The sequence below is a fragment of the Gopherus flavomarginatus genome, chromosome 3 (genome assembly GCF_025201925.1).
Source record: "Gopherus flavomarginatus isolate rGopFla2 chromosome 3, rGopFla2.mat.asm, whole genome shotgun sequence".
In the NCBI taxonomy this organism is placed as follows: domain Eukaryota; kingdom Metazoa; phylum Chordata; order Testudines; family Testudinidae; genus Gopherus; species Gopherus flavomarginatus.
In genome coordinates, this window is record NC_066619.1 from 27,981,707 (window position 1) to 28,003,190 (window position 21,484).

At 42.5% G+C, this 21,484-nt stretch overlaps 1 protein-coding gene across 1 annotated transcript in view; it reads left to right on the forward strand.

The window, feature by feature from the left end:
- The first annotated feature begins 4,046 nt into the window (after positions 1-4,046).
- EGFLAM (EGF like, fibronectin type III and laminin G domains) overlaps positions 4,047-21,484 on the forward strand; it is a 139,499-nt gene continuing 122,061 nt past the window's right edge. The window contains exon 1 of the mRNA XM_050943772.1: positions 4,047-4,287. Coding sequence (XP_050799729.1) covers positions 4,188-4,287 — 100 coding nt within the window. The 5' untranslated portion in view covers positions 4,047-4,187. The remainder of the gene's footprint in view (positions 4,288-21,484) is intronic.

A 21,484-nucleotide genomic window follows, 5' to 3' on the forward strand; every position in this document is an offset into this window, starting at 1 on the left:
TGGAGAAGGAAGAAGAGGAAAAAGGGCAGATGTAGCAGTGGGTCTAAAAGGGAACAGATTTTCTCATCGAGTGATGAATGTGACAATTACACACTAAATAAATAAATAAAGCTTTTAGTTACTACATAAAGGCCATATGCTGCCCTTGAATTCTGTGCAAAGCACTTGCTGACATCAGTGGTCATGGCTCTGTGCCTTATGGAGAGAGTATAGTCCCAAATTCATACCCTGGCCCATGGACCATAATTAAACATAGCATTTGGCCCTCGCCTCTGACTGAGTTTGACACCACTTCCTTAGGCCCTTGCCTCTCCCTGGATGTATTGGGATCCATCGGTCTCTGGTCAGACTCAGGGGGCTGCCAAACCTACAGCCTCAGTGGTTCATGTGTGGGAGAAGGGAAGTAAAGGATCTGAAAAGAAGCTTCAGGATGGGCCTCAGCTGAATGGCTTTGCAAAGGACCCTGCATTTGCTTACAGCATTGCTCCGCCTCCCCATTCTCCCCAGGATTTAGACTCTCTCTCTCTATGCCTGATGAAATACATCCTAGGATACTCAAGGAGTGGACTGAGGAGATATCTGAGCCATTGGTGATTATCTTCGAAAAGTAATGAAGATGGGAGAGAGATTCCAGAGGACTGGAAAAGGGAAGATATAGTGCCAATCTATAAAAAGGGGACTAAGGACAACCCAGGGAATTACAGACCAGTCAGTTTAACTTCTGGAAAAATAATGGAGCAAATAATTAAGCAATCAGTTTGCAAACACCTAGAAGATAATAAGATAAGTAACAGCATGGATTTGTCAAGAAAAAATCATGTCAAACCACCCTAATAGCTTTCTTTGACAGGCTAACAAGCCTTGTGGATAGGGGGTATGTAGTAGATGTGGTATATCTTGACTTTAGTAATTCTTTTTATACTGTCTCACATGACCCTCTTATAAACAAATTAGGAAACTATAAACTAGATGGATCTACTATAAGATGGGTGCATAACTGGTTGGAAAACCGTTCCCAGAGAGTAGTTATTAGTGGTTCACAGTCAACCTGGAAGGGCATAATGAGTGGGGTCCCACAGGGATCAATTCTAGGTCCAGTTCTGGTCAATATCGTAATCAATTATTTAGATAATGGCATAGAGAATACACTTATAAAGTTCAAGGATGATACCAAGGTGGGAGGGGTTGCAAGTGCTTTGGAAGATAGGATTAAAATTCAAAATGATCTGGACAAACTGGAGAAATGGTATGAAGTAAATGGGTTGAAATTCAACAAGGACAAATGCAATGTACTCCACTTATGAATGAACAATCAGTTGCACACATACAAAATGGAAAATGACTGCCTAGGAAGGAGAGTTGCAGAAAGGAACCTGGGGGTTGTAGTGGATCACAAGCTAGATATAAGTCAACAATGTAACACTTGCCAAAAAAAAAAAAAGCAAACATCAGTCTGAGATGTATTAGCATAAGTGATGTAAGCAAGACACAAGTAATTTTTCCGCTCTACTCTGTGCTGATTAGGCCTTAACTGTTCTGGGCACCACATTTCAGGAAAGATGTGGACAAACTGGGGAAAGTCCAGAGAAGAGTAACAAAAATGGTCTAGAAAATATGACCTATGAGTGAAGCTTGAAAAATTTGGGTTTGTTTAGTCTGGAGAAGAGAAGAGTGAGAGGGAACATGATACTGGTTTTCAAGAACATAAAAGATTGTTACAAGGAGTGAGAAAAATTGTTCTCCTTAACCTCTGAGGACAGGACAAGAAGCAATGGGCTTAAATTGCAGCAAGGGTGCTTTAGGTTGGACATTAGGAAAAACTTCCTGTCAGCGTGGTTAAACACTGGAATAAATTGCCTTGGGAGGTTATGGAATCTCCATCACTGGAGATTTTTAAGAGCAGGTTAGACAAACACGTGTTAGGGATGGTCAAGAGATAATACTTAGTCCTGTAAGTGCAGGGGACTGGGCTAGATGACCTCACAAGGTCCCTTCCAGTCTTATGATTCTATGCCCTCTCTCTGTGGTGGGCTCACTTAGAACCCCTCTGAACTTGCAGTTTATCTCTCTATCTGTGACAAGTTCTCACGTTCTACCTTATCCCTGAGGGACTTCGGGTAACGTTCTCCCTGCTGTCTTGCCAAGAGGCTTTGATTCCTTCTCTGCTTTCTCCTCATGGTACTTAAAGACATGGGCTCCCTCTTATCAGGATGCTCAACATTTCCTTCTCCAACCTCTTTTCAAAGGGAATTCAGTTCCATCTCCCTGTCCTCTCCTTTGGAGAGGTCAGAAACTATCACTGCCCCATCTCTCCTCAAATGGCACAGGCTCCCTCTCCTTACTTCCTTGTACTACCCATAGTGGGCTGAAGCACAGCTCCTTCTCTCCTTGTTTCTCTTCACCAGGAGATTTTCTCCCCCACATAATGTGTAATTAGATTGTGGCATGCATTGCCCCAGCATGTCATTGGGATCAAGAATTTAACCAGATTCATCAAAGGAGTGGATAATTTTATATGCATAAAATAATTTCAATATGCAAAAAATATCCAGAAGTTATAATTAATAACAATTTTGGAAGACATAGGAAACTTCATGCTACAGGCAAGGTTTAAAATTCTATCAGAGATTAGGCTGAGACTTAACCTGGGAGGTGGAGGGCAAATTATCCCACAGCTGTCTAATGTGAGGTCTCTTACACCTTCCTCTGAAGGTTCTGGGGCTGGCCACGGTTGGAGACAGGACACCGGCCTAAATGGACTGTGGGTCTGATCCGGTAGGGCAATTCCTATGTTGCAATGATAGGGTGGTTTGGGCTCCTTTGCCCTATTCCCCTCCTTTCTTCCCAGGACACTTGAGCTCCCTCCTCCTGCTCACCTCTAATCCCCATGAGAGTTTCTATATTAGTCTGAGTGGCTGGAGTGGATTCAGAATCCATCTGGGGGGGATTAAATCTCATTGAGCTTCTTAACTCTGCAACCACTAACCCATCGAATCCTCCTCCTGGCCCTGCCCCAGGATGGGGCTGCCACTGCAGCCACTTACTCTCCCAAAGCCAGAGAAGAAAGAAGACAGCCCATTGACCTCTAGTGCCAAAGGAATTGGTACCTGGTGGGGTGGAGGGGGAATAGAGGAGAAGGCATTAAACACCCCAAACACCGGTAGGCGGCCCAGCAGGGTAATGTAGAGAAGGGTAAAGGACAGGGAGCTCAGCAGAGGGCAGTGGCAGGGAAGGCCCACTGAAGGGTGAGGGAAAGGCTGCTGGTGGAAGGACAGGTGGGAGGATGGGTCTTCCAGTGGGTTGGGAAGATGAGGGGTCACCCCACGGGGCCTGCCCAGAGGGCTATGGCACCATGCAGAAGGGGGGGGTGCCACAGACAGGTAGGGCATTGCCTGGAGAGAGGGGTTTCTTTGGCTGCCCCGAGGAGAGAAGGGGACGGGGTCTCCAGGTGCCCTACAAAGGAATAGGGGTCCTGAAGCCCTGCAGAGCAGTGAGAGCAGGAGCGGACTGCGCCCTCCTGAGTGAGGAGGAGGGGACAGGCTAAGCGAGCCATAGCTGGGGTGGGGGTGGGTGTCCCCCGCTCCCTTGCGCGGGGAGGAGGGGAAAGGCTGCGCGAGCCATAGCGGGGGTGGCAGGGTGGGTGTCCCCCCTCCCTTGCGCGGGGAGGAGGGGAAAGGCTGCGCGAGCCATAGCGGGGGTGGGGGTGGGTGTCCCCACTCCCTTGCGCGGGGAGGAGGGGAAAGGCTGCAAGAGCCATAGCGGGGCTGGCAGGGTGGGTGTCCCTGCTCCCTTGCGCGGCGTGGGTTGCGCGCTCAGGGGAGGTGTCCTGCCCACTGCGTTAGTCCCTTCCCTGCCCGTCTGCGCTACAGGGGACTGTAATCCCATCAAAGGGCTGGTCCCAGCCTCCTCCCTCCTGCGCGTGTGACAAGCCCGGCTGCTCGCCGCCAGCGCCAGCCCCACTCGCTGTCTGGTTGCTGCGGACTCCGGACGTCGGCTGCTCCCCACAGCCCCAGCCCCACTCGCTGTCTGGTTGCTGCGGACTCCGGACGTCGGCTGCTCCCCACAGCCCCAGCCGAGCCGCCGCGGAGCAGTTCTCGCCCTCCCTGGCCGCCTGGTGGTCAGCTGCCCCCTGCACGCTCAACTTCCCCAAACTTCCCTGTGGCGGGGTGGGCTGAAGGCTGGCGGCGATGGATTTACAGAGTCCAGCCCGCTGCTTCGCTCTGCTCTTGTTGGCCTCTTGCATTGGACACACGGCAGCTTCCAGGAGAAACATCCCCAGAAGGCAAGGTAAGAAACTGTCGCTTCGCAGGGACAAATAGGAAGGTTTCAACTAGGAGACTATCCCGGGCGGAAGCCCACTCTCAAGACAGTTCTGTGTATGGAGAGTGGGTGGGAAAGCAAACCTGTGCAGTCCCCCGGCACAGACAGGGTTAAATCCATATCACACATCTCCCCTGATGGTAAATCCTAGAGCTTTAGAATCCACTGTTTGTATTTCATTTCTTTTTTAGCCACAAAGAACTGTGCGAGTTGAGCCAGTTTCCATGTGATCTCAATTACTGGGCACTGGGAGGACTAGAGCCCCTCCTTGTCTTTAAACGTCTATTATTTGATCCATATTGTCAAAAGGCTCTCCATTTCCTGTTGTTAAAAAAACCAGAAGGGTGTTTTTTCCTCCTCTGTTTAGCTATTCCTGATGTTCTTAGATTTTTGGTGCATATGTTTTGGTCATTTGCATCATCTCTTCTGGCTTTGATCTGTCTGGTTTTCGAATCAAACCATGGGTTTCTTTAACTGTATGTGATCCTGTCTTTTAACAGCAATTTTTAGCCTTTTTTAAAGAGCTAATTAAGAAGTATTTAACTTGGAGTTTCTATCTGATCTAAATAACTCTTTCTAAAGAGAGGTACCTCTATAAAAAGGCAATATAAGTACAATGATTTTGTTCCTAACTTTTTTTCTTTCATACTTGAGATAAGTATTAAAGGAAAAAGTGAGGGCAAGGAAAGCAGTAATAAATATAAAACTGCTCTTAATTGGCTGCATCTGTTCTTAGTAAGTCTATTGTAAAATTTTTAAATTGTTTTAAAAATATGTATTTGGAATAGTAGATATCTGTTTTGGGATGAATGATCTATTTGAACAGTGGACAGGATACCACTTTATTTCAGAATTTACATTCTGACTCTCAAAGTGCCTTTAGAAATAATATTTCTGTAAGGAGGGAGATTCTGTTAGCATGAAAACAAAATAGTGAGCCCCATCCTGTTCCCACTGAAATCAATAGGAGTTTGTCCTTGTCATATGGCTGCTTAACATTTTATTGTCTCGTGATGCATCTATTTGAAAATTAACTTTTGTCTCAGCTCAGTAAAGATGGACCTGCTTCACACTCTGCTTTCTATTATTGTGTGGCTGCTTCTCGTCTTGAAGTGGAGTGGTATCTATTTACCATATAGTATTCCTGGGATACACATTGTTTCATTTCGTTCATTCTGAACATAGCACAAGTGCATGCAAATATAGTATTACGTTGTCTCTTATTGTGCAGAAAGTCTTCAGCTCTCTATGCATTATCCAGGTAAGTTACCAGAACTATCAAATGCCTCTTTGCATAAGTTTAACATGACAGCCCTTCTTATTTTAAATTTTTAAATGTGTCCTTTTTTGTAAATTGTAGTTGTGACTGAAATACTAAGTGAAATATTTCCTATGTAGCCCCCCAATACACTGTCCAAATTCTTTCAACATATATTTTACCAATATGTACTTTCCCCAATGTTTTATTTTCTGATCTTTGCTGATTGGCTAGGGATTTGTGTCTGTAAGGGGCCTCATTCTGATCTAGGGTGACCAGATGTTCCAATTTTATAGGGACAGTCTTGCTATTTGGGGTTTTGTCTTATTTAGACGATTATTACCCCCCACCCCCTGTCCTAATTTTTCCACACTTCCTATCTGGTCACCCTATTCAGATCTCATATGCATGAATGCACATTAGAAGAAACTCCAGTGAAATCAGTGGAGTTACAGGATCAGAATCTGTCCCATTTTCTCTTTTCCTTCTAATACAGCCTGCTTCTCCTGGATGATTCACCAAGGTTCCAGTTCAAGAACCAAGTCCTCCTGCCACTGAAATTACTGACAAAATTCTAGTGGCCTCCATTCAAAGGAGGATCTGGCCCATAATTTGTGGCATTGCAGTGAACATAGGTAACATCAGGTGAGGCTCCCAATCAATGGGAGGTTTACCTGGATAGTGACTGCAGGATTGGCCAGAGTATTTCCGATAGCAGAGTTACTCTCACAGCAGTGGAGTATGCAATGCACAGAGGACTGGCACATCAGTGAAAGAATATGAACAGGAGGAAGCAGACAGTCATTGCATCAATATGTAATTGCAAAGTTTTTGTAAAGCATGTTTTTGTACAGTTCATTGGACCATGACATGGGGAACTTTAAGTTACAGCAAAGACTCCATTAGTCCCGTAAAGGCCATACACTACCTTTGAGCTGCAGTTGAGCTTCCACTGACGTCAATGGGATTTTTGCATGTGGATCAAGGGCAGTATATGGTCCTTGGTTTTTAAAAGTTAGAGGTCTAGATACTGACCAAATATTTATACCCCATGCAAATTACATTATTTTCAGTTCCCTGTTGCACTCAATAGAAATGTAAAATACAAAGATGAGGCACAAGAAATGGTAAAGTCACTAGGTTTGCCAATTTACTAATTGTATTTGCATTATTTATAAGATAGTAATGATTATAGGGAATACTGCTGGCTGAGACAAGGAGTTCTAAAACATTGAGCCATATTCTGTCCCTCTAAAGTCAGTGTAAATTTTGTCATTGACTTTGTTCGGATCGGGATTATTGGTCTAGTGAATCAGATTAATTGAAAATTTGACAAACTCTCTATGTATTCCTTGGCAGTATAAAATATTTGCAAGATTGCATCCTTTAGTTTTTATATATATTCCACAGTTTTCTTTTTTAGTTTTCACAGTTAATTTAAAATTAATAACATCTTTGTCACTTGCTGTTGTGAGAAATGCCAGTACAGTTGGAAACATAATACAGAAATACAACAGAGCTTAAAGTCTTTATTGGACAGATGGCTAATTTTACTGGTCTGACCTTACCTCTTAAGGATCTAGTCCCTTGATCCTTGGTTAGCACAATAGCTGCCACTAAAGATTGGAGTAAATTAGATAGACAGACGTTGCATTCAAAAATTAAATGTGCACTAATAATGCCACATATGCAAATGTGGCTATATTTGTGAAGGTATCACTTAGTGGTAGTCTCTTTGTGTCCCTCAGTCTTAGGTTAACAAACAAGAGAACAACTGACCTAAGGGAAGTGTATTGATATGCGTTCAACTAAAGTAGCTTTAATCATAGAAAAAGAAAAACTTACAATAATTTCCTCTGTAATAATACACTAATATTGTGTACACAACTCTTTTACTGTTGCTTATATTATGTTAAGTATTCCTGTTTCACGTCCCAAATGATTTATTTTCTTACAAAAAGATGCCACTTATTTGTGGCAACAATTTTACAAAACCTGTGCAGGCATTTGAAAACCTGCATTGCCACAAGAGTTAGAGAAGAAAATCCCCTAGGGAGTCTGTCTGCAGAAGTATGTAATTTAAATCCCACCTACATGCTGCCAAAGACTATTGGAACTGTACGTTTCCAAGAAACCTTAGACTGAGTCCATGCTGTGAAATGTCATTTTCAATCCCCTGAGAACAGGTCTAGTTCTAGGTAACATGCGGCTCTGCTTCAGTCCTGCTGTTTATCATATGTTGGAAGGTTAAGAATGAAAGATAACTATCATTTACTCTTACATCAAAAAGTAGTGGGTGAGGAAGAGATAAGATAGTAAAAAGGGTTTTTTCTTTGCCCTTTTAATACGAATAGAAAATGGGACTTATACAAGAATTGTATCTGAGATACAACCAAAAAGGTCACATTGCGAGAGAAGTGATAAAACCAGTTCATCTTCAATAATGAGATCTGACTGAGAGGTCTTGAGGGTCAAAAGAAGAAAGGTAGTCAAACTCTCTTCAGTTTTTCAAAGTTTTCATTCAGAGTCTGGTTGACAAAGATCAGTTTTGTAATCCCCAGAAAGCGGCAGAGAGAAATGTGTTTGTGAAGTTAAAAGTAAAATAAACAATAAAAATGCTACAACTACAACTTACTAAATGAAATTTCAGGACTGAAAACCCTTGTGGGCAAATTCAAAACATCCCGATGAGTGCAAACTTATTTGCACATTTGTTTACAGTAACATTATATATTTATTATGAAGGAGGAAATGGAACATCAGGCACATTTTAAAATAGATTAAAATGAAGCTAGAGCCAGCGTGTGACAATAAATTGCATAGCCTGGAGTTCCCAAAAGTCTTGCACTTTTATGTTATTTCAATGTCTCTCTAAAGACCAACATGGCTATAACAACCCCGCATAGGCTAAAGCTCTCTAAAGCTGTCACTAGTGTTTAACATTCAAACTGTTTTCTTGCTTTTTCTTTATGCATGGCCGTAGATTTTTGCTCTGCATTCTACTTTTATTCCCACTCTCAGTGGTCTGGTTGCTAAAATAGCTTAATCATGCCTTACTCCATGGTATAGTAGTAATAATAATATAATGGAGCTTAATGGTACTCTAGTTGCATGGAGAGGAGAGCAGACCCCTTAGGTTGATGTTTGTGACATTAATATGCATAACAATATAATGTGTTGTTACTTTTTTGTATATCACAATATGAAATAGAAGTCAAAAGACTGTACTTTATAAGGCTATTGAGTAGGGTGGAACACAGAAGATAAGATTTGTATTCATTTCTGATGCTTTGGGATCAATTTTGATTCTGAATACAAATAAATACAAATATTGGACTTGAATCTCCTGACTAACTCTAATTTTTCATTGGTGTATTCCGTTGGCTTTACTGCTATGAGTGACAAGATACACAGCTCCACAGCTTCTATGGACCAGATTTTCAAAAGTTTTTCACACTCACCGTCAGGGCCAGATTTTCAGAAGCTAGGTCCCAGGTAGGCACTAAAATAAATGGACAGATTTTATGAAGACCTGAGTGTGGAATAACTGAATTCTTTAGAAAATATGACCACAACAGAAACTTCTGGGTTGTAAGAACTTTTGAAAATCTGGCTTTTTAGATGTCTAAATAGGATCTGAACTATTTTGAAAATTTGGCTCAATCTGTGTAGAGAATGTTGTTTTCTTTGGAAAGGAAATGGCTTTCTGTTACATTTTTTTAAAATGTTTTGGACTCTACTAGACAACATTATAGCCTGAGAAGCCCCGGGCAGGCAGGAACCCTGAGCTACCTGTCTCTCCTGTGCCTCCTTCCCCCCTGCCCCCAGCCACTAGAAGAGCCCTGTGCCGGAGCAGGACTAGGTCCAGGCCGGAGCATCCCCAGCCCTGGGCCAGCTGGGCCCAAGCCAGCCCTAGCCCAGTGTTCCACGGCAGCAGCTCCAACTAGGGAAGACAGAGCCTTCCCTGGCCTATTATACACACCGCCTATGGAAGTCAGTAACCCTACCCCACCCATCCAGCAATCACAACATTCCTCTTTTTAAAAAAAAAAAAAAAGAAAAGAAAAGGGAAAAAGCTGCCAGTAGATCTCCTTCCCACCCACCCAAATGCTCTACAATGGTTCCACATACATGGTTTTTCGGAGGACTCTCCCCTAGACTCTCAGGATTTAGGAGTCTGTCGAAGACATACAGGATTTTTGAAGGCATTTCCAGAAAATAATTGGTGTGGGGACTCCCTTCAGCCCCCTGGAATTTTAAGTTATCTTAATATGAACAGAATAGTCTGGCTCCCAACAGTGCTCTGAAGAGTAAGGATAGTCTTGGAGTTAAGGCATTAGCATGGGTTTTGGAAAATATTTGTTAACTTCCTGATGCTGCCACAGACTTCCTCTGTGACCTGAGGGAAATCACTTAATTTCTCTGTGCCTCGGTTTCCCACCTGAAAAACGAGGATAGCAATACTTTCTTATCCACTCTTTTTCTGTCTTGCCTCATTAGATTACAAACTGTTTGTAGGACAGCCTGTTTCTCAGTATATTATATATATATATTATATTATATTATATTATTATATTCTGCAGTGTCTAGCACAAGGCAACCCCAGTCTCAGTTAGGTGCTTGTAGGCACTATCATAATACAGACAATAATGATGCTTGAAGTTCTCCTTGTCCTCCAAGGCTTCCCCGAGAGATGCTCTGCAGTTATAGCAGTGCCACTGTAGCATTTCAAGTGTAACAAGAACTAAGATAAAATGCTAAGGGAGCTCAGAAGAATTATTTCCTGGATCGATCTTGCTTTAGGACTCAATCTTACAAACAGTTACACCTGTAAGTAACTTTACACATATGAGCAGCCCCGTTGATTTTTAATAAGACTATTCAAGTGAGTAAAATTGCTTGTGTAACTGCTTGCAGGATTGGACCCCAAAGCAAGACTGATTTGGCCTTTTCACATTTTCTATCATTGAATAATTGAAATACTAATGTAAAAAGACCATACATAAATTTACTCATATGAGCTCCATTTAAAATGAAAAGGGTTACTCATGTAACTAAATCACTTACATAAGTAAGTCTTTGCAGGAATGGGCCTCTCATTTGGTGTGTATGAATATATATATTCAGCTAATGTTATAGAAAACGTTAGTTTAAGCATTAAAGAATACGTGAGTCAATGCAGTTATGCTGAGCTGAAGCATTTACCTAAAAATATGTAAACATCAACCAGTGTTGTGTGATCATCTAATGAAAAGTGTGGTCATAAGAGGGGCAGATTATGTTTGTGTGACCTTAATTCCAAATTCCCTGATTTGTTTGAAAAAAAATCCATCTGGGAAACTTATTCACATGAGGAATCCTGATTCCAGTAAGCAAGCCCATTGAAGTAAAATAAAATACTCATCTGAATAAGTGTCCAGGATTGGGTTCACCAAGTATAATTTTTTTCCTTTGATTTTTTTGTAATGACACACACACTTTAAAAGGAAAAAACATATTTGGTTGGTTGTTCATTTAAAAAAAAATAACACAGGTGCTTGTTTGACTGTCCAAACTAATGAAAAAAGCTGAATATTGTTTCTTTGAACTTTACAAAAAACATTCACCTCTGGGATAAAACATGCATGGGAAACTTCATTGCCAAAGGTAATTGCTTCAGAAAGGTATAAGCCACTGAAAATAAGGGCTTAGAATATAAGTGCCATTTCGACCATAAATAGAACAAAAACAGTTAATTATGCACTCTGTAGTAATTAATAAAATCACCAAACCTGATGTGTATTGTGTAGAATACATACAGCGAGTGTCCCCATCGTGGGAAATCCTTAGTACCATTGAGTTCAATGCAACACATCCATGAGTAAGGATCACTCATGAATAAAGGTTTGCAGATCATAGGTACTGAATGAAGGATTATCCTTCCTTGTGAGGAATCTGTTCCATTAGATTACTGATCCAGGGAGCTCTATATCCAACAGCAGTATAGCGACTTATCAGTCAATGGAGAAACTTTTTTTTCTGTTATCTGTGTAGTGTGATATTCAAAAGATGCAGGTATAGCTCAAAAGATACTCAATAGATACAGGTATACAGGAGATAGCTCATCCAAATGTTACCAGAAGCCAACCTGTCTAGCTTTCAAACCTAGATAAGATCAACCATATTAAAACCAGAACAGACTTGCTTGTTCAAGCACCCAGCTACTCTCAACTTTCTGTGACTCTCACATATTGTGCTGATAAGTGCCTTCCAAAACCCTAGGACAAAAAGATAGATAATCTCTTTTGGTTCATGATGCAATTATATCTGTTTTATCATTATTTGAGTTGGCTTTACAGTTAATATAACACGTTGTAAATAACTGTTCAGGTGACAATGAAAACTGAAGAAGGTTATTCTTATGAAAAAAGATTGAACTGTGCTCAATCTAACTAACAATGTCCAAGCTCTTAGTGGATATGGAGACTGGTGCATCATACCCAGAAAGACTCTCATATCTGAAAAAATTCCAGGTCCAAATTAGCCCTCATGCCTCTCTTGATTTTTCAAAGTCATTTAAAATTACTAGCACCTGTGAGAATGATCATGCAATCAAATTCACATCTGTGAACATTTAGAACATCCCAGTTTGATATCTTTCTAAAATTAGTGGAAATGAACACACTGTAAATGTTCAGCTTGCTGTTTTCAAATACCTAAGACACTTGGTTTCTTCTGACATGTCAGCGGCATTAGTACAAGTGTAACCCTTCTGCCAGATGGAGCCGGCAGCAGCCAGGGCTGGGTTCAATATCTAGGGGTTCCTTTTGAACAACACAACACAGAACCGTCTCAAGCCCCCACCTAGCAACCTGGGAAAATTACACACCATCCCTGGGCATCTCTGAGAGGTGTTGAGGGGGTACCTGGAGGGTGTTGGAGGGGGTACCTGAGGCCTCACTGTTGAGTTGGGGGGCGGTGTTGCTCCCTGCCATGAAAGCTCAGGGCGTGGCACCAGCCCATCCATCAATGCCTGCAGGCCCCTCCCCAGGGCTGGGAGCCAGGCCCTGAGTGGGAAGGAACCAATTAGCTGGGGATGGACCAATTCAGGGTGCAGGGACAGCTCTTTCTGAGCTGCAATGTCTGCTCTGTAAAAATCCTGGACATTGCCTCTTATTTTTAAAATCTGCCTGGACAGAAAATGGAGCATGAAAAAAGAGGAAATATCTGGGAAAACCCGGGCATACGGTAACCCTATTTATTATTATATTTTAAAAACCTTTTAAAGAGTTATTTGATCATGTGGTGGGGTGGGAGAGGAAGAGGAGAAGGATTTTTGAGAATTTTCCCAGAATTAACTTCTGAGCTTAGGCCAAGAATGATAAATTTTAATCTAAAAGGTCACTTTAGAAGAACAAAACACACAAACAAAACCAAAATACCATAATGATTGAAAATAGGGGTTTAGGACCAAAACTTATGTGACTTCAGAGGGAGCTCTCTGCAGAGATCAGTGGCTAGGATCTGGTTTCATGTACCATATGCTGGGTAATAACAGGAGAGAACTCTATGTTTTTAAAAATAAACTGACTCTTTATTAAGAAAACAATTTGTATAGGTACTGCAAGTGCAGCATTTTAGCCATGTGCATGCAGACTGAATTTGTGGTGCCTTCTCCAAACCTTTTCCTCTTGCAACACTTGCTCCTCCCTCCAAGCTCCATTCAGGTTGCTACAGTCTCCAGCTTAAACATAGTGTCATGGTAGCAACACTATAACATCATGAACTGCAATGTCAAGAACTGCAACTCTCTCTCCACATGCTTCTCAGCGGATTAGGGTGACCAGATGTCCTGATTTTATAGGGACAGTCCAGATATTTGGGGCTTTGTGTTATAAAGTGCCTATTACCTCCCACCCCCATCCTGATTTTTCAGAACATGGATGTGACATGACACCAATGGATTATAACGTTTAGCCATTTGCAACTTAGGGCTAGAGGGCAAAGCTGCTCCAGTGATAATGAAAGAAGGAACTTGGAGAATGGTAGGGGAAGACTCATCACTGCTGGTAAAAGACAGAGCTAGTATATGAGATTGGATAGAGGAATGAAAGAAACCTTTGTAGGAGCTGAGCTTGAGAGAAGCATCACTGAGGAAGAAGAAGGAAATGCACTGCCTAAGGGCTCAGACAAATGCATTCATAAAATGCAAAGCTGGAGAACAGAATCCACAACCTGTTTATGTGATTCATGGTGGGAACAGTGGATGCAGCTAATATAAAGTTTTTGGGCCAATAGGTCCTAACTCTGTGCGCCCACTAGATGTGCCCTGGCCAGCCGACCAATCTGTATTCTCACAAAGATAGCCAGTGTGAAGTTTGCCTGTGTTCTGCCCAAATAGGTTCTTCACTGTCTAGACTCCCTCATGTCACAGAAACATGGCGTTTCCCTGGTGTGTTGGACCAGAGTGTGGGGGAGCAGGTGGAGTGTGACCTTACTGACAGCAGAGGAGAGTGAAATTGATTCTTTTGCCCTGTTCTACACAGAGGAGCTGTAGTCTGGGAAGAAATTAGTTTTCTACCTTTTCAAAATGGATATCCTGCATGGCCTTCCATGTCCTTTGGCAATCAGTGGCCTTAGTTAAAATCTCAGTTGTGTTTGTGCCAATCCCCTCTTCTGTAATCAGTTTATGCTAAGTATGCAGTAGCATCTAACTGTGCCTCATTGTTAATGCTCAAAAGAGGTGGAATGGGTTTGTTAATGAAAGTAAATAGGTTAGATTCCTTCACTTCCGCCAGAAGCACTAGATACCTCAAATTTCTGTCACTTGCTTGATTTTCAAATTTCTCTAGTCTCCGCTCCTCATTCTCACAGAATTCAGTTACACACACAGAGAAGAAGCTTAAGGCCTGAATTTTCAGAAGTGACTAGTGATTTTGGATGCCTCCGGTTTTGTGACACCTCAAAGAGGCCTGATTTGATCTGAGGCCTAAGACACCTCAAAAGGAGCAGGTACTCAACACATTTTGAAAATCAGGCCCCTTCAGCCTGTCTTTAGTTGGATACCAAAATTGAGACAATCAAAATCACTAGTCACTTTTGAAAATTTACATTTCTTACAGCACTTTTTCTGTTACATAGTTCTCTTCAGGTCCCCCCACATGCTGCCTTCTGTCCTTTCCATCTTCTGATCTAGATGGCACAACAAGATGGTGATAGCTCAGCTGTGCTCTCCACAGAGGTGATGATGATATGCTTTGTGTCAGTTTTGGTCCGAATGAAGATAAAGATGTTTTATGGTACACTGCCTGGGGGATGAGGCTAAAGCTAAGGCCTGTTCCCAAACTTGTGATCTAAAAAAGTCTGCATTTTCCTTAATGTCATTTCCTTTGGGGGACACTCAAATAGTTTGTTCAGTGTCCACTGGCAATGAGGTTCAAAAATATTGGGCTTAGAGTACATAGAGGCTCTGAGAAGCCAAAATCTTATGGTTTTTCAGGAGAATTGGTACACACATTTGCTACTTGTCACACACTAGACTCTACTCCCTCTAAATATTAACCTTTGAGAGTATGTGCATGAGAGAGAGAGAGAGTATAAAATATATCTGGACTTTGTGGTTTCTTTGCATGATAGCTTACTGTTCATTTAAAGCAGGTTAATGTCTAAATGCTCAATATGAAAGATATTTATTGTACTTAATTAAAATGTTTCCTAAAGAAGTGTAATTTGGGCCGAGAATACACTTAAATGTTAGGTTAACATAGCTGTGGTGCTCCATGATGTGAAAAATTCACACCCCTGAGTGCCGTAGCAATGCAGACCTAATCCTTGGTGTAGAAACAGCTAGATTGAAGGAAGAATTTTTCCGTCAATCTAGCTACCTTTGCTTGGGGAGGAGTAGTTTCTATGGTGATGGAACGCCTTCCCCCTCTTTCATTGTAGAAAACATCTACACTATGTAACTACAAAGGCAGAGCTATGGCACTGTCATTATGGTGCTGTTACACGGTAGTGTAGACCTGGCATTCATATCTTGTCAGAGGAAGAGAAGGTTTTGTAAGAGAGGATGGAAAAACATTGAGAGGCAGCAATGAGAACATTTTCCAAATACTGTGCAACAATTTAGCCAGATGATTCTCACTGAAGCTTCATATAGCTAAATCCTGACAAATGTACCCCTGAATGATGACAATTGATGGGTAAAAGGTTTTCAAGGTTATTTATTTGGAGTTATAACAATTGCAATGGTACCACACTCTCTCTGTTAGAAAGCTGTACTTTTGTCTTTGATTTCAGTAATAACTGTTCTCATGGGCTTTGTATTTGTCCTCACTGCCATGCCCCTGGCAGGAATACTCAGTCAATGTAGAAGTCTGACTTTTATACCTGTTCTTTCACTTAATTTCAGAATAGTTATCACACATTTCACACAGTGTGTTGCCAGGGAATCGTGCACAAGAATCACATGCACTTTAAGCATGAGGTGGCTGAAATCCCATGAGACTTCAGCTTTCTGTCTCTGACGGCATTATGAGACACACTCACTATGTCATGTATCTTATTGCTTAATTATTTTCACTACAAATTCCATCAGCTTGAAGTAAACAAACATTTATTTCTGCACCTTGGGCATCATCAGATATTTGCAGTGTCTGGAATGTCTGTTTCCTGCCAGTAGTGACAAATATTATGGTGATGAGTGCCCTGGATGTACCTTAGCTAGAAGGAGGAAAAGATTGCTCTCTGAGTGACAACTCACCCTTATACCTATGTTTACTAGAGCTATTATAAAAGGATAATAGCAGGTAGTAAGTAGGTCACTTTCAGAGAGGACATTCGCTTTTATCAGTTAAGACATGACTGGTTACAGCACATTTGTGACTACTACTTGTTTTCTACAGATGATATAACTCAGGGGTAGGCAACCTATGGCACGTGTGCCGAGGGTGGCACGTGAGCTGATTTTCAGTGGCACTCACACTGCCTGGGTCCTGGCCACCAGTCTGGGGGGCTCTGCATTTTCATTTAATTTTAAATGATGCTTCTTTAACATTTAAAAAACCTTTTTACTTTATATACAACAATAGTTTAGTTATATATTATAGACTTATGGAAAAAGACCTTCTAAAAACATTAAAATGTATTACTGACATGCAAAACCTTAAATTAAGTGAATAAATGAAGACTCGACACACCACTTCTGAAAGGTTGTTGATCCCTGATATAACTTGTGTTACACAAAAATAAATGTTTGGCATGGTATGGTTGAAGTATTTCACTATGAAATACGTAGGAGCTTGATTCTGGCATGATGCTGAAGTCATGTTGCTTGAGGCAGTGGGAAGGCATTCTGCCTGAGCAGGAGCTCCAGACATTGTGCCTAAAGCATGTACAGTTGTGCCCAGAAGTGCTGTGGAGTGTGGGCACTGCACCTCCCTTGAAATGCATGCAGTGTCTGCTGCCTTCTGTGCCCCAACAGCTTTGTTATCTGCCCACTTCTGAGAGGCTAGTGCTGGCCCTGCATTATCTTCTCATTCTCTAAATGCAAGGACTCCCATTGGGTTACATTGCTAGGCTTCAGTTCAGGAACGTGTCCCTTTGCAGGACACATGTGTAAGCATATACTTGACTTTAAGACATTCTTAAATCTTATTAATGTCTGGTGCTTAAAGTTAAGTATGTGTTTGGTAGTGTTTTCCTGGACTGGGGCCTTAAACCGGTGCCACAAGGGGTGGGATGCCATGACAAAGTCAATACTGGGACATTGTGTCCACTTATTTTTAATGAGACTCCTTTTATTGTATTCTAGCTTAAGTTCTAAACCACAGCTGTCTTATACCTTTTACGTAGGCTATAAATACCACAGTGATATATACCTTACTTGTACCTGAGATAGAAATTCTGTGCATAACATATACTAAAAGAACCTAATATTACCACTGATGAGACCTTTTGAAATTCAGATACAATTGGATGGCTGATACCTCTAAATTAATTCCAATTAGAGTCTGTCTACACTGCACATGCCTTTTGGTAGCTTGTAGAGTACATACCCCTGTGGTGTGGATACAAATAACAGAACACACTCTCTATTTTCCAAGCCGTGCCTGCCTATCTACACTGCTGTTTCGAGCAGCGTAGTATCCCGCTGCCTTCCCACTGTGGGAGCCTTTCCTTCTACAGGAAAAGACTTGCCCCGTGGGGAAAGGCTCTTGCATGGGGGAGGCTGTAGGGAAAGGCTGACAGCTCCTTGCTGCTGGAGCCTTTCCCCACTGAAGGGAAAGACTCTGGCAGCTGTCCACTGCTGGAGCCCTTTCCCCCTCTAGAGAAAGATTCCTGCTGCTCCCTGCTTCTGGAAAGACTCATGCAGTGGGGAAAAGGCTTCTGCAAGAGCCTTTCACTAATATTTGTAGGTGTGGGCACAACTAACTTTTCTCTGCAGCATGTACCTACACGTACTCTAAACGCCACTGCCAGTGGTGTGTGGTGTAGACGTAGCCTGAGTTATTCTTCTTGTGTAAAATTCACCCATGTACACAGAGCATATGCAAGACCCTCTGCATCACTTAAATCCTGCGGTGGTAGGGTAGAGCACCCATGCAGAACCCTGTATGCTGGGGGCTCTCAGGGAATGAACTCTCTTATCTTCTCTTGTGTAGATCCTTTGATGCAGGGCGCAGAATGGCAGCAGCTGCTATTCCAGAATGTGAGCTGGAATAGCCAGGAACAGAGAGACTGCACTGTATGTTCTGTGGCCTGCTCTAGACTGGGAGAGAAGGGGTAAATTCCGTCCTCTTCACTCCTGCTCAATTCCCCACAGAGTGCTTCTATTTCACCTTTTGTTGTTTTCATTAGTTAACCCACAGGCCCATCAGTGCATGTACTGAAAAGAGAAGCTGTATAGTGCTTATCGTCATTTTCTGAATGCTTCAGATATAATAAAAATGGCAGCACAGGTGTCTCTTCAGTCACTGTTCTACTGTGGTCCTGACAGCTGTGGTTGGGAGATTCCTGCTTTCTTACTCAATGCTGCTGAGCAGTGGTAGTTGGACCAAGGTTCAAAAAGATGAAAAGATGCCACATTTTTTTAATTTAAGACTTCCTGACCTTTGTTGGTTTGTTGTGCCATCTACATCCCACAGCACTCTTTATTTAACTTAGTTCAGTCTGTAGAAATCAAATAAATAAAAGTCTGACATTGTTTATTTTTGCCACAAATGATGGACTTTTTACAGTTCATACTGAAATCAGTTTGAGTATTTTCCATTGATTTCAATGAGACTGTGATGAGGCCTCATATATCTTAATTTAGTACATCTTCAGCTACTTTTATTATATGGATTTGTGTGCTAGTGACATCAGAAATGTACCGATTGTCAAAATATTATTTTAAAACTTAATTCTTTCCAGTAATCACCCATCACTACAGTAAAATCTCTGGGTCAGATTGTGACTGGTCCAAGGGGAGGGAGGGTGCTTTCCATCTGCCATCCCTTTAGCATCTGTACAAGACACAACCACAGCCACTAGGCATGATTGCAGCTCAAGCAGATCTATCTGAGCTAATTTTAATCTCAGTAGCTCGGGTACCAGATTAGTGAAGCTATCGCAGTGCATGCCTCTGTATGGGCTGGTGGGCTTATATAGCCCATGCTGAAACATGTATAAGTGTTTGTATGTGTAGAGGCTGGTAAGGGCAATGTGCTGGGAGAGAAGCTGAGCCCTGTTTTGAGGGCAGGGCTTCCCTGATTAGGGGTCCTATAAAGGTAGCCAGCCAGTCAGGCAACAGCACAGACAGCTGCAGTGGCACAGGAGCCAGAAAACAGAGCTGTAAACAGGGGAGTTTGAGTAGGAGTTTGCAAGGGGAGTTTGGGGGAAGACTAAGAGAGGCAGGCAGAGGAACAGACAAGCTAGTGAAGGGAGTGTGTGGTGTTCTGGCAGTGTTTTGGTGCTCATTGGGGGTTTGGTTTGCTGTGGGTGGTGGTGTTTTGGTTGGTTTATGTTTCCTGGACTAACAGGATTTAGGAGAGAAGGCTGTGACAGATACAGAGGCAGCAGTGGTAGTGACCCAAGCAGTAGAAGAGACAATGAAGATGACTGGATGTGGAAGCTGCGGCATGTACATGATCCTGGAGGGGGTACCTGAAAAGAGTTTCGTCTGCATGAAGTGCCGCCTGATAGAGCTGATAGAAGAAAAGATCCGAGGATTAGAGATGCAGGTGGAAACTCTCGTTGAGTTTAGAAGGGCGTTCGAGCAGATGATGGAGCAAAGACGTGATGAGGCTGAAGGGAAAAGCTCAGACTTTGCAGATGGAAGCAGGACAAAAGAACTCTGAGGAGAGACTGCTGAGTGAGGAAAGTGGACAGTGGAGGCATGTGACTAAGAGAACCAGGCAGAGGAAAAGACAGGCTAGTGAAGGAGAAACAGAGCTCAGGAACAGGTTTGTGGAGTTGGAAAATGAAGAAAGGGCACAGCAGGTGGTCACTGAAGGTGGGAGGGCAAGGAAGAAGAGAAGAGCAACTAGTCCTATAGGAAGAGGGAAAGAGCCAATGGAGATAACAACACCAAATATGAGCTACAGGAGGATATGGGATAGGTTGCAGAGGATTGCAAGGGACAATAAGAATCGAGAGGACTTGCAGCCAGAGGGAGCAGGGGATAGACCCGAGAATTGCACCATCACCAGGAAAAGGCAGGTCTACGTGATTGGGGACTCCTTACTGAGACGAATAGACAGGCCTGTAACCAGAGCTGATCCAGAGAACAGAAAAGTGTACTGTCTGCTGGTGCTAAGATGCGGGATGTGGACCTGAGGCTGAAGTGGATCCTAACGGGAGCAGGAAAAAATCCACTGATTGTCCTTCATGTGGGAACAAATGATACGGCTAGATTATCGCTGAAACGTATCAAGGGAGACTGTGCCAGGCTGGGGAAGACACTTAAGGAAATAGAGGCTCAGGTGATCTTCAGTGGGATTCTGCCTGTTCCTAGAGAAGGGCAACAAAGGTCTGACAAGATTATGATGATCAACAGATGGCTCAGGCAGTGGTCCTATAAGGAAGGCTTTGGGATGTATGGCCACTGGGAGGCATTCATGGAGAGAAGTCTGTTCTCTCGGGATGGACTTCTCCTGAGTAGGGAGGGAAATAGCTTTAAACTAGGAATTGAGGGGAGATGGTTGGGAGATATCCAGGTAATCTCCACGCCAGATTTTAACATTGAGAGGGAAGAAAATGAAGTAAGAGAGGATATAGCCGTGAATAGGAGAATGGACATAAGGAGGAAGGGTAGTGTAGATACTAGTCTAATAGGTGATACTGGCAGTAGAATGTCTGGGCCTAATCGGGTAAAGAATGTGAGCGAAGCCAAAGAGCAAAAATTAAGATGTTTGTACACCAATGCGAGGAGACTAAGTAACAGAATGGAGGAACTAGAGTTACTGGTGGAGGAAGTAAAAACAGATATTATACGGATAATAGAAACATGGTGGAATAGTAGTCATGACTGGAGTACAGGTATTGAAGGCTATGTGCTGTTTAGGAAAGACAGAAATAAAGGCAAAGGTGGTGGAGTAGCATTGTATATCAATGATGAGGTAGCCTGTAAAGAAATAAGAAGTGATGGAATGGATAAGACAGAATCTGTCTAGGCAGAAATCACATTGGGGAAGAAAGCAACTAGAGCCTCCCCTGGGATAGTGGAAGATGGGAGTGATCAGCAAGGAAAGCTACCTTATTGGGGTCAGAACATGTAGGGATAAAGTGAGAAAGGCCAAAAGCCATGTAGAGTTGGACCTTGCAAAGGGAACTAAAACCAATATTAATAGGTTCTATAGCCATATAAATAAGACGAAAACAAAGAAAGAAGTGGGACCGCTAAACACTGAAGATCGAGTGGAGGTTAAGGATAATCTAGGCATGGCT